The sequence below is a fragment of the Erpetoichthys calabaricus genome, chromosome 9, assembly GCF_900747795.2.
Source record: "Erpetoichthys calabaricus chromosome 9, fErpCal1.3, whole genome shotgun sequence".
Lineage (NCBI taxonomy): Eukaryota > Metazoa > Chordata > Cladistia > Polypteriformes > Polypteridae > Erpetoichthys > Erpetoichthys calabaricus.
Window position 1 is genome coordinate 2,530,231 of NC_041402.2, and position 16,987 is coordinate 2,547,217.

Sequence of the window (16,987 nt, forward strand, 5' to 3'; positions counted from 1 at the left end):
CAGAACTCACCAAAAACTTGATATCCACAATCGAAATGAACTGCCAGGGACTACAGAAGGCCCTCCAGTTTATTGGGTGGTGGGCAGTTCCTGGTGGTGATTGGCAGGTGGCCCCGCCTCCTAAATCACATGGTACGTAACACAGGCGACGTATAAACACAGACAAACGTTATGTGCACAAAGAATGAAAAATGAACACACGAGACATTAAACGTGAAGCTGAAGCCCAGCCAGAGGAAGAACCAGGCTGAGATGTGACAGGCGTGCAACTCATTTTATTAATTTGATCTCTTGGTTTTCACTCATTTTTGTTTCCTGACTTTGACTCTTGTCCCTCGTATTGATGTATCGATAGTACTGCTACCCTCCTGCTACATCCTTTTTGCCTCCGATTTCTGCTTCACATTTTGGACTTTTTAGTTTTGAGGCTTTTCTATCATGTTTGGATGTGGGGTTCCATAGAGCCCTATTGTAAGCTGCAAGAACAGACAAATATTTTTTAAAATTAATAAACAAGCTCTTCTCCTTAGAACACAATTTTACATGGCAAATGACCATATACCATGATTGTGAACTTTGACTTGAAAATATACCAAATTTATCCTCTAATTTGAAACCATCTTCAGGACCCCTCCCTAGTGGGGTATTTTGAGTGTTTCATTCGGGACATTTCCTAATAATTTTTTTTTTTAACTTTCGTTTTGAAGTGCATTTTGTCGTGGTGTAGGCCGAAGCCAGCCACTCTACTGGAGACTAGGCTGACTTCTGGTGCACCTCCTCTGGGCAGGCTGGTGGGATTTAAGCCTGCTTCCCTGGCACCTTTTAAAGGCCTCACACCACTTTGGCCATATTGTGAGATTAAATCACAACGTTGTAACTCTGCAAGCTCACTCATGTCCTCTTTAAATATCTGATGACCCTGTGATCAAGTGGCAAGTGATTCCCCAGACATGATAGATTGTCTTCAGTAAGCATGCTGGTCCGAGATGCACGCTGACTATTTTCATTTACGTTTTCCCATATTGTGTTCCATTTTTTAAAATAGTTTTTACATGTCCACCATTACTGTTTTCTGTTCTGTCTGACACCCATTTGAGCTTCATGGGTAGCATGTCAGAGGGTGGTGAGGCCAAAATCACACGTGCCAAGGCTTCAGTTTCCTCAGAGCGGCACTCCCTAAAAATGGTGGCACCTGATTCATATGTTTGCTCTGCTAATGGCACTACAACAGACTGCACTTTGTCAGGACTGTTGTGCAGTGCTGATTTAATAACACTGTTCATTTTGTCTGTCTGTCTGTCTGCAGTTTTTACACCTCGGGTGATTGGCACTGCTGTAGCGAGGTACAATTTTGCTGCCCGTGATATGAGGGAGCTCTCGCTGAGGGAAGGCGACGTCGTTAAAATTTACAGCAAGATTGGCGGAGATCAGGGCTGGTGGAAAGGAGAGGCCAATGGCAGAGTGAGTATCTTGTGTCTGTGTTCGACATTTCTGAAATAACAGCCTTGCATTGCATTGGGTCTTTTTTGGTTGTACGTCCCAGGGTTACATTATCCATCCATCATCCAACCCGCTATATCCTAACTACAAGGTCATGGGGGTCTGCTGGATCCAATCCCAGCCAACACAGGGCGCAAGGCAGGAACAAACCCTGGGCAGGGCGCCAGCCCACCGCAGGGCACACACACACCCACACCAAGCACACACTAGGGACAATTTAGCATCGCCAGTCCACCTAACCTGTGTGCTTTTGGACTGTGGGAGGAAACCCACGCAGACACGGGGAGAACATGCAAACTCCACACAGGGAGGAACCGGGAAGCAAACCCAGGTCTCCTAAGTGCGGGGCAGCAGTGCTACCCACTACGCCACCGTGCCGCCGTTACATTATTTAAATCTATACACAATCTACTGTACATATCTCACTGACTCACTCACTTACTCTTTAACGCAAACAAGTTTGGCAGGATGGTACATCTAAAACAGTAGTGTCCACTAAGAAAGGACATTTCAATTCATAGAAATTTTGGAGTGAATGGGTAGCAAACTAAAAACTCCACAGTCTCAAAAATGCTTTGACTGATTCGATTGAAATTTGATGATGTTACAGAAAAACAAAAATTAGATAGATAGATAGATACTTTATTAATCCCAATGGGAAATTCACATTCTCCAGCAGCAGCATAATGATACAATAAATAATATTAAATTAAAGAATGATAATAATGCAGGTGAAAAACAGACAATAACTTTGTATAATGTTAAATATTAACGTTTACCCCCCCCCCGGGTGGAATTGAAGAGTCTCATAGTGTGATGGATGAACGATCTCCTCAGTCCGTCAGTGGAGCAGGACGGTGACAGCAGTCTGTCGCTGAAGCTGCTCCTCTGTCTGGAGATGATCCTGTTCAGTGGATGCAGTGGATTCTCCATGATTGACAGGAGTCTGCTCAGCGCCCGTTGCTCTGCCACAGATGTCAAACTGTCCAGCTCCGTGCCTACAATAGAGCCTGCCTTCCTCACCAGTTTGTCCAGGCGTGAGGTGTCCCTCTTCTTTATGCTGCCTCCCCAGCACACCACCGTGTAGAAGAGGGCGCTCGCCACAACCGTCTGATAGAACATCTGCAGCATCTTATTGCAGATGTTGAAGGACGTCAGCCTTCTAAGGAAGTATAGTCGGCTCTGTCCTCTCTTGCACACAGCATCAGTATTGGCAGTCCAGTCTAATTTATCATCCAGCTGCACTCCCAGGTATTTATAGGTCTGCACCCTCTGCACACAGTCACCTCTGATGATCACGGGGTCCATGAGGGGTCTGGTCCTCCTAAAATCCACCACCAGCTCCTTGGTTTTGCTGGTGTTCAGGTGTAGGTGGTTTGAGTCGCACCATTTAATAAAGTCCTTGATTAGGTCCCTATACTCCTCCTCCTGATGCAGCCCACGATAGCAGTGTCATCAGCGAACTTTTGCATGTGGCAGGACTGCGAGTTGTGTTGGAAGTCCGATGTATATAGGCTGAACAGAACCGGAGAAAGTACAGTCCCTTGTGGCGCTCCTGTGTTGCTGACCACAATGTCAGACGTGCAGTTCCCAAGACGCACATACTGAGGTCTTTCTTTAAGATAGTCCACGATCCATGCCACCAGGTATGAATCTACTCCCATCTCTGTCAGCTTGTCCCTAAGGAGCAGAAGTTGGATTGTGTTGAAGGCACTAGAGAAGTCCAGAAACATAATTCTTACTGCACCACTGCCTCTGTCTAAGTGGGAGAGGGATCAGTGTAGCATATAGATGATGGCATCCTCTGCTCCCACCTTCTCCTGGTATGCAAACTGCAGAGGGTCGAGGGCGTGACGGACCTGTGGCCTAAGGTGGTGAAGCAGCAGCCTCTCCATGGTCTTCATCACATGTGATGTCAGAGCAACAGGCCGAAAGTCATTCAGCTCACTAGGACGTGATACCTTTGGGACAGGGGTGATACAAGATGTTTTCCAAAGCCTCGGGACTCTCCCCTGTTCCAGGCTCAGATTGAAGATGTGCTGTAGAGGACCCCCCAGCTCCGATCCACAGACCTTCAGCAGTCGTGGTGTTACTCCATCTGGACCCGCTGCTTTACTGGCACGAAGTCTCCTCAGCTCTCTGCTTACCTGCGCTGTTGTAATTATGGGTGGGGATGTCTCTCCTATGCTGGTATCAGCAGAAGGATGTGTGGAGGGTGCAATACTCCGAGGTGAGAGTGAGAGTGGGTTAGGGTGGTCAAACCTGTTAAAGAAGTTGTTCATCTGGTTTGCTCTCTTCACGTCTCTCTTGATGGTGGTACCCCGCTTCGAGCTGCAGCCAGTGATGATCTTCATCCCATCCCACACTTCCTTCATGCTGTTATTCTGCAACTTCTGCTCCAGCTTTCTCCTGTACTGCTCCTTGGCCGCCATTAGCTGACCTGTGTTTGTTTTTGTTTGTCAGTATTTATTAATATTATGCTAATATACATGCTCTGCCCTGTGTTGTGCAAAATGGGGGCCTCATGCAAACAAAGGATGCAGCAGAAGTGACTGACGAGCCAAACAGCAGCATTAGCCAATAGGTTGGACAGACAATTGAAGAAGGGGCGTGTCCTGGAGAGGAAATTGATGGGCCAAACAGTAGCATTAGCCAATAGGGTGGAGAGATGATTGAAGAAGGGGTGGTGTCCTGGACAGGAATAAGAGACATGATCACATTTGGTGTGTACAGTGAGGTCTAAAATAGAAGGGAGAATGTTCAGCAAAGCTCAAGAAAGGTATGATTTTTCATTTTGATTTAATATACTTTATTAATCCCCAAGGGGAAATTATCTTTTCGCATGACCTTTGGAGTTCAGAGTGCAGGGTCAACCATTGTACAGCACCCCTGGAGCAATTTAAAGGTGAAGATGTGAAACAATAGTCCGCTAATGCACTATATGCTGTAGCTCCAGTAAGGGTGCCAGGTGCTGCGTCACTTGAAGCAAAAAAGCAAAACCAGGTAGAGGGAAGGTGAAAAAGTGACATCCTCGGATCCAAGACAAGCCGGGACTGATCATGCCAGTTTAATCTTCACAGGTCCGCCATGAGCTTCTCCATTGTAATATACATCCGCATTTACAGACTTTGAAAGGAGACCCCCAGCCCCGACCTCCAAAATCCTTTACATTTGTCTGCACCAAACCCCAGCCCTCTTCAAAATATTTTACCTGGACATTTGCATTTGGGGTCTTTTAAAAGAGACCCCACTCTTGACTTACTTGAGTGAGTGATGTTAACAAATGAAAACTGTAGACATCTAATAATGATATCAGTATACAGTCATCCCTTGTGATTTGTGGGGGTTCTGGGCGCAGGACCCCCACAATTACATTTTAGACCCATGGTTACTGCATATTGTAAGTTTATTGCACTAAATAACGAATGCGACACACAGAACAATCACGTTTGTGTGAGGCCGGCCACCGAGACAAACACACGTGGTGTCCCTCAGACAAAGTGCGTAGTTCAGCAGTTCTTTAGTAAACTGTTACTTTTTACAAACTGTAACATTCTATAATGTGTGTGTATATTTATGGCAGTAAACCACAAAAATAACTTAATATTACAGATACAAAAGAAATCCAACAAAACAGTAAACACTCAACAACGACACAGTCGAGTCTTGCAGGCGATGGCGTTGTAGCTAAGAAACGACATTCCCAGTGAAGAGTCTCCTAAAGGTTATGTCAAGTGATGCCAATGTAAGTGAGGATTTGTAGAAGTTGGACGCACTCCGCAGACGAAGATGTTTTCCAACCCAGGTGAACAAGCGGACGCAGGACAAGAACAGAAATCCACAGAACACTGCAATCCGATGGCCGTGATTGTAATCCAGTTGTGCCGTGAAATGTTGAAACAAAAAGACCCCACCAGTTGCATTCCTGCCAGCATGTTAGCTCACTAGCGTCCTCGTCTTTGTGCAAACCAGTGATGAAGTACTACCAGGGTTGCTGGGACTTGCGGTCCATGTAAGTAGCGGGACTGCAGCGTCATCTGTGGTTTTCTGCAGCAGGCAGCAAAACTCCTAAAATAATTTGCATTTAATTATCGATGCCAAACCCACAAATAACTAAAGCCAAGAATTTCAAGGGCTGACCTATAGACTCAGATTTCACGTTTTCTTACCGAATGCCCGTTTCAATTCAAGAGAATACACTTTCCTGTAAAATGGCAGTTCACAAAAATAAAAGGCAAGACTCTAGGAAAAGTGGGAATTGATCTGATGCAAGCAGGCTTCACTCATGGACACTTGTATGTAGCTTTGTTCAGGAGCTCCAGTGACCTAATATTATTATTACTTATTATTTGACTGACGCCTTCATCTAAGATGACTTGTACCATTTGAGACACAATTGGTTTCATTTCTGTTGTTTTTCCATTTGGAGTAAATGGCAGGTGGATTGTCACGCCGTGTCAGGAGTGGGATTTGAATCTACAAGCGATACTTAAGTGGACTACAAATCCCAGCAGTCCCAGTAGTACATCCCCATTGGGCAGGTTTGGGTGTTGCTGGGGGAAATAAGGTATGGCGCAGACTTTAAAGGTGAGCTTGAAGAAACTGGATGGAAAATTGTCCATCTTTTGTGTCTCAGCGCCTCACCCTAAATAACGGATTACTTCAGTTTTCCAATGATATCAGTTTTTGGATTTGTGTTTTCTTGTCTTCTTAGAGAGTCAAGGCTGGGGGGCTGTTAAGAGGCAGGGCCTGTTAAAGCCCATTGTGGCACTTCTTGTGTGATTCTGGGCTACACAAAAATAAATTGTATTGTATTGTCCTGTTCTTAATATTCATGTGGTCTGATGAGAGATGCTAAACGTCTTTGTCTGTGGAGCTCCTGGCGCCTGCAGTTCTTCACCATCACCCCATCACAATATGACATCCCTTTACGAATTACACAGAAAACCGCTCACTTGGGACTTCCGTTGATGTACCACTGCCAGTTGGCACTGGGATTTAATCAGGGCCGGGTTTGGACTTTGTATTGTCGTGTTTCTCGACGATCTTTTTGTACTCAGTGTTTTGTCAGGTTTTGCTCCGTCCCAGTTAATGAACTATCGCTGCCCACCAAGGTCATTGGGGGGAGCTTTTGTGTTCTTGTCATTGGTTTGGTCATTTTCTTTCCCTTTCTTTAGCGTTACGTTTTTTTCTTGAAAAATTACATATTTATTAAATCTGATCTTACTTCTGTAAAATGTGCAAAACGCTAAAAGTACAAAGTCAGAAGTGTAGAAAGTATAATAATGATACAAATCATAATAATAATGATAATAATAATAATAAAATTAGGGTTATGGTATATAGGGTTATAATAATAATAAAATCATAATAATAATAATACTAATACCATATATACTGGCAAATTACGTCGTATGTGTGGTGTATCTTGAAGCCCGGTGAAATACACAATCCAATGTCCCAGTCGGGACAACAGTAGCAGATTCCTTACGGGTTTTCTTTCCAGACTGATCAGCTTTTGAACAGCACACTGCACATATGCGATTGACACGAGCGTCACTTTCGGACTCATCAGAATCACATTTCGATGTCACTTTCCCTGAAGACCGATTCACTTCGTCATCACTGCTTGTATTGCTGTCAAGGGTGTGCAACTCCTAAACTGCTGAAGAACGTTTCTTACGAGATGCCATTCTGAGGCTAGGAGAAGACGTGTCTGCACCGTTGCCTGGGTAACACTCGGGGCTGTCACTTATGCAAGACACGCCCACATAGTTTCCCAATGTTGGCACTTTTACGATCCTCGGGTCTAACGTTTATGCTGTACAGTTGCCCGAGTGACGCCTGGGTCTAACGCTCAGGAGGTTAACATAGCCTTTATTTTGTCTATTTTCACGCCTCTGTGTGTGAGTGTGGGAGAGCAGGGTCAAGTCTGGATGTGTTTCTGGCATCCCTGTAATAAAATTAACAAATGACCATTTTCAGACGGCGTGAATGTTAGCGTCACACAACCGCGGTAACGTCACCTGCCGGTGTAGTAAAACAATGGAGACCAAGTGGCTGCTTTGGACAGAAGTGTCTCGTAAGGATCTAAAAATCAAGCTAATAGCTCTTTCTTTCTCTTTCCAGATTGGTTGGTTTCCATCAACATATGTGGACGAGGAAGGGGTGCAGTGATTGGCTGGCAGTGCTGCTCTTCTGTCGTTCTTCAACAAAAGCCATTCCTCCAAACCACTTTGAGATGGACACTCAGGAGGCCCCTGCGTGGAAGACCTTGCTGGACCTTTGCTTAAAGACTGCTATGTGCATAGCTGATGTTTTTACTTGCGTTTTCTCGGTTTGTATATATCTATATAAATAGAAATATATATATATAAATATATATATATATATATATATGAATGAGCTTTATTTTTAAATGCTCTCAATAGAAAATTGAACCGGCACAGAAATTGCAGTTCTACTTTTATAGAGTAAAACACACATTCTCTGGTAAAGCCCGGGAAACCCGAAAATGAATGTGGCGGAAAGGTATTAGGAAAAGAAAAGACGTATTAATAATTTATTTTACTTTTGCAGTTGTAGCAGGTATTAGATGAAGTTACCCCTAGGATGAAAACTTCAAGTAAACCAAGAATATTTACTGCAATTGCAGACTAAGAAAGAGTTTGAGAGTGGAACAAATATGCCTTAGTTGTCATTGTATTGCCTTGAAGTCGCAGTTGTCCAAGCTGTCCAGCATGCGGACCTTCATCTGCTAACCGAGAACGCGTGCAAAACTCGCTTGAGCTCAAAGCGTCCGCCGAAATGCCAGATTTGTAGTCTGTAAAAGTGAGTCCGTGTCCGACCACAAATGCGTATTTATGGTAGAGAAGGAAAATGGAAGAGCTTGGCAAATGAGCAGATAATCACTGCGGACGTACTGCTTCACCCAAAAAGGATTGTTATCTTTTTATAATTTGATACTTCCCGTTGTTTGTATTGATGATGACAATGATCTCGTGTTTTTATGGAGACTGGAGATGACCAAATTCCTGGTACAGTGGGGCTTCAATGGGGACACAAATTGAAAAATAGCAAATGCATCATCCCTTCTGTTGGATTAGCCAGTGGGCCTCACGTCCATAATGGAGGTTTGAGGAAGAGGTTGAATAAGGCCAGTATACGTTTTATATGAGCGATGGTACATTTACTGTACGATGAGATACTCACACTACTTATAATTCTAAAAATACTGAGAGAACATGTCCACAGAGCTCATTCTGGCAACAAACCCAGCATGTCTATCCAGGTGGGATCAAGAGATCTACCAGAATCAAAAGGCCACAGACGTTCAGCAGATATGCTTCTCAGTTCCAGTAGCGTATTTACTCAGTTAATGATCAAAAGCTCTTTCTAAATTCCAGGGTTGACTCACTGTCCATTTAGTAAACATATATATATATATATATATATATATATTACGGCCTAAACCCGAAGTTCGGCCATTTCGCATTTTAGCTGAGAGGTGTGGCCAAAGTCTGAATTACTAGAAATGACCAGCGTATATGCTACTTTAGCTGGCCATTTCGCAAAGTGGTGAGAACTCCCTGGCCAAAATTCGATGTGCTGATGTAAGACTGTCCACTCAAGGTGCGAAGATGCTTAAAAATGTCAGATGCAGATTCCGAAGTGAGTTTTCCATTCTACACGAGAAACTGCTCACGGCGGGTCTTGTCCAGAAAGCGGACGGCACTTGAGACGGCCTTCCCTTTGCCCAAATACTAACCGGAAGGTCAATAAAATAGGACCCTGATGTTAAGTCACCATTTCAGGGCTAAAATGATAACAGAAATGTGAAACCTACTTATATACCTAATCTTAATTTTTGTGAAACAACCAAGCGGCGTTCGCTTTCTGAACAAGAGCCGCCAAGGCTACACTCGATGCAATTGCACTACTAAGTACGCAACAAATCGCTGCTCATGCCTTTGTTCTTCCGACTTTGGCCGATCACCCCGTGCTATTTCGCAAACTGGCTGGCCAAATCCTGAAATCAAGGAAAACATCGGACATTGGCCGGTCAATTTACAGCAAAATTGGCAATTTCCCGATTTGGCCGGACACTTCTCACTTTGGACGATTTTTGGATTTGGCCGTAACATATATATATATATATATAAAAAAAAATCAATCTGCATTCAATAACAGAGATGATTATTTTCTTTCTTCAGAAGAAACTTGCATCACACACTTTCTAGAAATCTACTGGGCAAGAAAATGGCCGCTTCTATATTGAAGATGGCATCCTGCATACGCAGTGTTCACAAGCCCTCAAATACAGCCACTCTCTAATAACAGCTTCTTAACTCAAACTTAAAATAAATTATTAAAATAAATTATTAAAAATATTTAAGAATTACTTGCTAACTCTATGAAATTGCTTCAGATTTTTTTTGGCTGACTCACCGGTATGAGAAAACCTCCACATATCCTACACCGTTTGACTCGGCCTGATGGCCACTTACGCAAGACATTCCGCTTTTTGGGGTTCCTCCCTATTTTTGGCCTGCTAGACCTGAAAAACCCTCATCGTGGACGATGTTTTGTTCAGGAAATGATACTTTATGATAAGCAGCGCTAGAAAAGATCCAGAGAAGAGCGACTAGGCTGATTATGGGGCTACAGGGGGTGAATTGGGAGGAAAGATTAAAAGAGCAGAGAGCGTAACAGAGATGAAGAGGAGACCTGACTGAAGTGTTTAAAATTACAAAGGGAATTAACCCAGTGGATCGAGACGGTGACTTTAAAATGAGTTCATCTAGAACACGGGGACACAGCTGGAAACTTGTGAAGAGGAAATTTCAAACAAACATTAGAAAGAGATCCAGAAACACAAGTGACCAAGTAGTGTGGTAGACAGGAGGGCTTTAGGTGCTTTCAAAACTCGACTTGATGTTATTTTAGAAGAATTAAGTGGATAGAAATGGCAAGCTTTGTTGGGCTGAATGGCCTGTCCTCATCCTGATTGTTCTAAAAGAAGTAAACCAAAAGGTGAATTCAGCAAAAACAAATAGAAGAACTTGAAGTTAAGCATCAGCCCATCCGAGGGGTTCAGCCGCTAATGCAGGGGTCCTCGATCGCAGTCTTGGAGGGCTGCAGGTTTTTTGCTCCCACCCAGTTATTGCTCCAGTGACACTTCTGCTTCACTTTAGTGGTCTCGCTCGTTAAGATTTTGAACCCTTATTGCTTATTTGAGTCTTAAACAGCTGTATTCTCGGTTTTTAATGGCTCCTAATTAGCAATAACATGTAAATGACAAAAGAGAGCAGCATTTCTCCATTGAGCTTGTTTCCATTTATTTATCACGCACTATTGGGTTAAATTAAATACTTGGAAGGAAAGTGAGGAGAAAAAAGTGAAGGACTGAGAACTACTCCTCCATTTTAGCCTTCAAATCATTTGGATGATATCCTTAGAAAGGGGAAGAAAATCCAGGATATGAGAATGAGCTGCCATGGCAGAGTTAAAGCACCAACAAGCTATGAAATTAAATTATTGGCAAGAATTGCTTTCTAATTAAGCCACCGGGTTGGAACAAAAACCTTTGGCCACTGCGGCCCTCCAGGACTGGGATTGAGGACCCCTGTGCTAATGCGATACGACGTGTTACTCCGTTTCACAAAGCGTAATATCATCCCTTGGAGTGTCATTTTGCGATTGCCGATCACAAATATGATCGTAATTTTGATATTTGATTCTTTTCCGGTGGTCCTAGCCCTCCAAGAGTCACTCATGGGCCTATGGGCTATCGTTTTCGACTATTTCATGGTCACCGCTTACCAACACGACGTTATGTTTGATTGTTGATCCTTTACTAGCACTCGGGCCAAATTTGCCTGAGGATAGTAGACTATCGGTAATGTCTGGTGAATTCCCACAAGGCTTTGTAAAGTTTTTTTAATTACATCACTAGTAAATTAAGGGTCTCGATCTGAGTGCACGTTTAGGGACACCCAATCTGGTAAAGATGCCATACGTCAAAAACACCACAAATTCTGAATAACAAATAACAGCAGTAACTCACCTCGAACAACACAACAGTTACAAAAAAGAAGTAAAAACTTAAGAGCAGACACAGCGAGGCACTATAAAAGCATATTATGGTATGGAGGAACCACAGTGGAATTTCCTGACGCACTTCAGTTGGCTGAAAGTCACGGAGAGGATGTGCAGCTTTGGTGATAACGGTGGTCAGTTTTGTCTTTATTCTCTGCTCCACCACTACCTCCAGCAAGTCCAGAAGGCTTCCCATAACTAAGCCTGCCTTTCTAATCAGCGTATTGATTTGGTGGGACTCCCCTGGCCCTGACAGGCCATCAGAGAGTTACAGAACATGTAAAGGATGTCACCAGCCATTAAAGAGTGAAAACGTTATCAAGTGGACCGTTGCCTTGTATTTGTGCATATCTGAGAAGTTTCGTCAAATTGACGGCCAATTCAGAGGTGCAGTTTCACGATCTGCCAATGAGAAAGCTCAACAGAGTGCGGCTGTGGCTTAATGTCTGATGAACGAGTGAAGAGGGGAGATTTCAGTTCAGGTGCTCTGTCCCAGTTGACTGTTGTGCTTGAGGGCTTTACTCCAAAATGTTTGATTTTAACAGCATTTTAGCAATAATACATGTTTATGGGATGTTGTGTACTTTTGACTGGACATCTGACATTTCAATTATGTGATACGAGTAATTTGATATTTTCGCTTGGATGTTTGCTGTTTTTCAAATTGGGTCCCTTTTGAAGCCATTTGCATCAGCAATTTTGTGTTCTTAATGAAAATGGAGATTATAATTTTTTTCTCGCCCATCTCTACACACAATCCAGGGCTTAGTAACAGGTAAAAAAATGTCATTTTTGGACGGAGTATTCCTCCAAAATACGAGAAGCTTCAGTTAAAATGTAGACTGTACACCAGGGGTGGGCAAATTCATTCCTGGAGGGCCGAGGGTTTTTGTTCCAACCCAGTTGTTTAATTAGAAAACGATCCTTGCCAATAATTACATTTCATGGCTTGTTAGTGCTTTAACTCTGCTATGTCAAGTCATTCTCATATCCTAGATTTTTTTTTTCCACTCTAAGGATATCATCCAAATACTTTGAAGTGTAAAACAGATGGGTAATTCTCAATCCTTCACTTTTTTCTCTTCTCTTTCCTTCCAAGTATTTAATTAAACCAAATAGTGCACGATAAATACACACAGGTGTAAAGGGTAACAAGCAAAATGGATAACTGCTGGTTTCTTTTGTCATTTGCATCTTATTGCTAATAAGGAGCAATTACAAACCAAGAATGCAGCTGTTTAAGACTTAAATAAGCAATAAGGGTTCAAAATCTTAACGAGGGAGAAAACTAAAATGAAGCAGAAGTGTTTCTAGAGCAATTAGTGCTTCTTATTAAGCAATTGGGTTGGAACAAAAACCTGCAGCCACTGCGGCCCTCCAGGAATGACTTTGCACACCTCTGCTGTACACTGTAGACACCATTTTGAAGTGGAGTCTCACGTTTATTTTATCATGTCTTGCTTAGACGAGTGTGTTCTGTAATCCCAAGGACTCAAGTTTGTGTTCTTCTGCTGCCACCTCAGATCTCTGGAGAGTGGCACCCTGGGCTAACGATTTTCATGTAAGGTCGATAGAGAGGGCCCAGGAGTTGTCCTGCTGACTGAGACTTGTGTTCCTTACTAGGCTTCATATTCCAAGCTCTCCTTGCACCTTGGGTCCGTCCACCATCTCCATTCTCCTGAAACCTTCACACAAGCCCTGGTAGGCGAGCTGACTGACGTGTCCCGGCTTAGCGTCAGATTACTCCAAATGATGCTGGCCTTTCTGTATTTCCCAAAGCCTTTAGGTCAGTCACGGTCACAGGGCCCACATCTTCATGTTTCAATCCAAGTTCCAAATTTGAAGTCGCGTCGCTTCTGAGATTACTTACATCAGTTCTCTGCTTGCAGTCCCACCAGCGGTGTGACTTTCTGGGCCCTTTCAAACTCAACAATGCCTACTGCTGTCACACCACCACAGTCGAATCAGCCATTTTGTTCAGTTGCTTGTTATTCGGCCTTGTCCATAACTAGTAAATTCAAGGTGCAGCACCGAGATAGCTGACAAGTTATCCAGCTTCCATAACTTGTATAGTGTAGCTGTATAAATAAGACGTTACAAATTAAATGAGAGGGGAAAACATTGAAAAGCGGTGTGCCAATGCATCCAAATTGGTACCATGGCAGATTTACTACCATCAAGACTTGGAGTTTCAGTAAGGAGAACCTCACAAACTTGACCTCTGTACTACTCAGAAAATTACAGGTGACCAGGTGGTCCTGATGTATGTTCTGGCTCATGGTGTAGGAAGAAAAGCAGGATTGGACGGCCTCCTGCTCGAACTCCTCGCAGCTCTCCATTAGCACATTTACCACCTGATATCGTCAGGGAAACTGTAGGTAAAATGAGCCTCCTACGGGCATCATACGTTTTACCAGACTAGCATGGAACCAAAGATTACCACAGTGGAGACATTAAGACAAGGGAATATGGTACAGAAGAAAGAATCCATTTAACTTGATTTTAAATGCGTCTTTCACTCCTAAATACAAACATGTGAAGGAAGCCCATGGGACAGAGCGGTTGTGTTACAATTCTAAAGTGGGAGGCCGGCAGAAGTTTCAAGGACAACTCATTTCTGTACCTGTTTTAGTTCTGGAATATTCTTAATGTCTTTCAATACTTTTTGTTGGTATTTACGTTGTTTTATGTGTCACAGTTTTGTTCCCATTAGAGAGTGACACCATTTTGTTTGTTGTTAGCAATGACCCCCCCCCCCCCCCTGTACTAGCACGTCACAACCGGAGGTCAAGTCGCATGATGCCAGTGAATCTCCACTATTTAAGATGGTGGCCTGCTATCATGTTTGTCCAAGTTTCTGGATAGCAAACACCTTTCACCATTGCTTTAGTGCTGTTTTTGAAGGTTATTGATGTCCAGAACCCTCCAGGATACAAACTTAAGTGACCTAAAAAATCCTCAAACACGTTTTTTTCATTTTTTAAGGTGTTTTTTTCTTTTCTTTATCGATTTCGTTCAATCGCCATCCCCCTACCACCGCACTTAGTCCAAAACTTGAAAAGTCTCATTTTCAGTCCAAGGCCCCATGGAGTCTTGAAAGGTTCTAGGCAGTCGTAATTAAACCCCTTGGTTTAATGAATGTTGCAGCATTTGACTTGTTGGGCTGCCTTAAGCTTCGTGTTCTTCATAATTTGTTACGGAGTCTGCGTGCTGCCGCCTCTTCATAGCTGCTGGGATCTTCACATTCATAAACCACGCAAGGTACAAATTAGAGATGTTTTACTAAGCACCTCTGTCATGCCATGTCAAGGAATCTCTCAGGGAGAAGCCCCCACTGTCTGGTGGGACACGAACTCACAACTTTGGGATTACAAACCATCAGATCCACCACTGCGCTCATAGAAATCTCCTTTCTGGCAGGAGCAGATATGGACGCTTAGCTCGTGACACAGCTTTGTCCTGAGCCTGTCGCCGGCCACAGCCTCATACAGACACGATGCACTTCTGTGAACTGAAACGTCCAAACACGATTGAGTAACACGCGTACTTGACCCTTCAGTCCGAGTTCAGAAACAAGCAGATGCCAAACTGACATTAATGATCGATTTGCTAACGTTGGAGGGTGGGGAGGACGAGTTTTCTAGTGGAGATCGACAAGCTGGGGCAGACTTGGGAACAAAAACCAACAGCGGTGAAGGGCCTCGAGCAGCGGGACGGGTCGCGAGATGTCCGCCTGTACATAGGATCTAATGCCACACTGTATGAATATAGTCGCCTTGTATATACGCCAGCGTATTGTACGAAAAAATCCAAGAGACGCAGCAGCTTCGGGAGACACGTCTGGGTAAGTTTGCACTGAAAAAACATCGACATCCCCGTCTGATGAAGAGAAACAAGGGTCCAGGGTTCAAGTCCTGGTAGGTCTGCAATTTCTCCACTTCTTTGTAACGAACAATCGGCCGAAACTGCAAAACTCTTACCGGTCAACCCGCGATATTCCTGAACTGCTTCTGACAGAACGTAACTGCAGTCCGATCAAAGTCCTTTTTTTGTATTTGGGTGCACATATTCCTTACTGAGAGTTGATTTACTGCGTCTGGTGCTCCAGAGGTTTTTTATGTTTTTAATAAATGTTTACAAAGACATTCCTTCTGCAGCGGTCAGCTGAGATCTTTTTATTTAATGTGGATTTCCACCGGTTGTCATTCATTTTTACGGGGTACTCCAAAAGAACCGATTGTTTTACAGCTCTGAGAGGACCACTCTGTGATGAGCACCTCCATCGGGGGTTGTCACACGTCCTGGGGGGTTTGGCGGGGGTGGGGGGGGTTGGGGGTGAACTGGACCCAAATATCGGGCGCCAGAGGCTGTTCAGGGCCCAATGCATGTTGTCATTTTCTCTCATTTCTGAAATGTAAAATGTGTACATTTTAAACAAACAAATTTTCAATGAAGTTTTTACAGCAAATAAACCTTCATTTTGCTTAAACAAATGTGTTGCATGAACTTGACATCGGGGTGGATGATCTCCACTGGATTACTGTATTCTCCGATAAGCAGATGGTGAACGCATCTCAAAATAACACGGCAGACTTCTTAGTGGTTCGGCATTCATTTCTTAGCTTATTCCTGTATCAGCCCTTACCGATCGTTTTATTTTCGTCTGTAGTCTGCACTCCTCATTTAGGGCTGCTGGAGCGGCGGAGGATGCAATGGAAAAGAAGAAGACGAGCAGCAGCGTGAGGAGAGCTCATGAAGACGACCATACTCCCTAAGGTTTAAGTTCTTTACCTCCTGTGGTAGGTTGGAGTGGAAGAGAACAAGACGACGGACAGTGCGGTTTGGACAGAAGGATACCCCTTAAGGTTCAGCTACTCTACCAGGTGTCTGCAGCACATTGGAATGGAAAAGAAGAAGAAACTTTAGGGGGTATCGTCACCTTCGTGAGCTCTCCTCACCCCACTGTTCGTCATAAGTACGTTACTGGGCATCTCCAGTAGGTTGGAGTGGAAGAGAATAAGACGATGGACAGTGCGGTTTGGAGAGCAGGATACCCCTTAAGGTTCAGCTACTCTACCAGATGTCTGCAGCACATTGGAATGGAAAAGAATGAGAGACCTTAGGGGGTATCGTCACCTTTGTGAGCTCTCGCACCCTGCTGTCCATCATAAGTACTTTACTGGGCATCTGTGGTAGGTTGGAGTGGAAGAGAATAAGATGATGGACAGTAGGGCTTGGAGAGCAGGATACCCCTTAAGGTTCAGCTACTCTACCAGATGTCTGCAGCACATTGGAATGGAAAAGAATGAGAGACCTTAGGGGGTATCGTCACCTTTGTGAGCTCTCGCACCCTGCTGTCCATCATAAGTACTTTACTGGGCATCTGTGG

At 43.8% G+C, this 16,987-nt stretch overlaps 1 protein-coding gene across 2 annotated transcripts in view; it reads left to right on the forward strand.

The window, feature by feature from the left end:
* vav2 (vav 2 guanine nucleotide exchange factor) overlaps positions 1–15,881 on the forward strand; it is a 522,340-nt gene extending 506,459 nt beyond the window's left edge. For both annotated transcript variants that reach the window (XM_028809081.2, XM_051931588.1), the window contains 2 exons: positions 1,307–1,461; positions 7,630–15,881. In XM_028809081.2, coding sequence (XP_028664914.2) covers positions 1,307–1,461; positions 7,630–7,677 — 203 coding nt within the window. In that variant the 3' untranslated portion in view covers positions 7,678–15,881. The remainder of the gene's footprint in view (positions 1–1,306; positions 1,462–7,629) is intronic.
* The last annotated feature ends 1,106 nt before the right edge of the window (positions 15,882–16,987 follow it).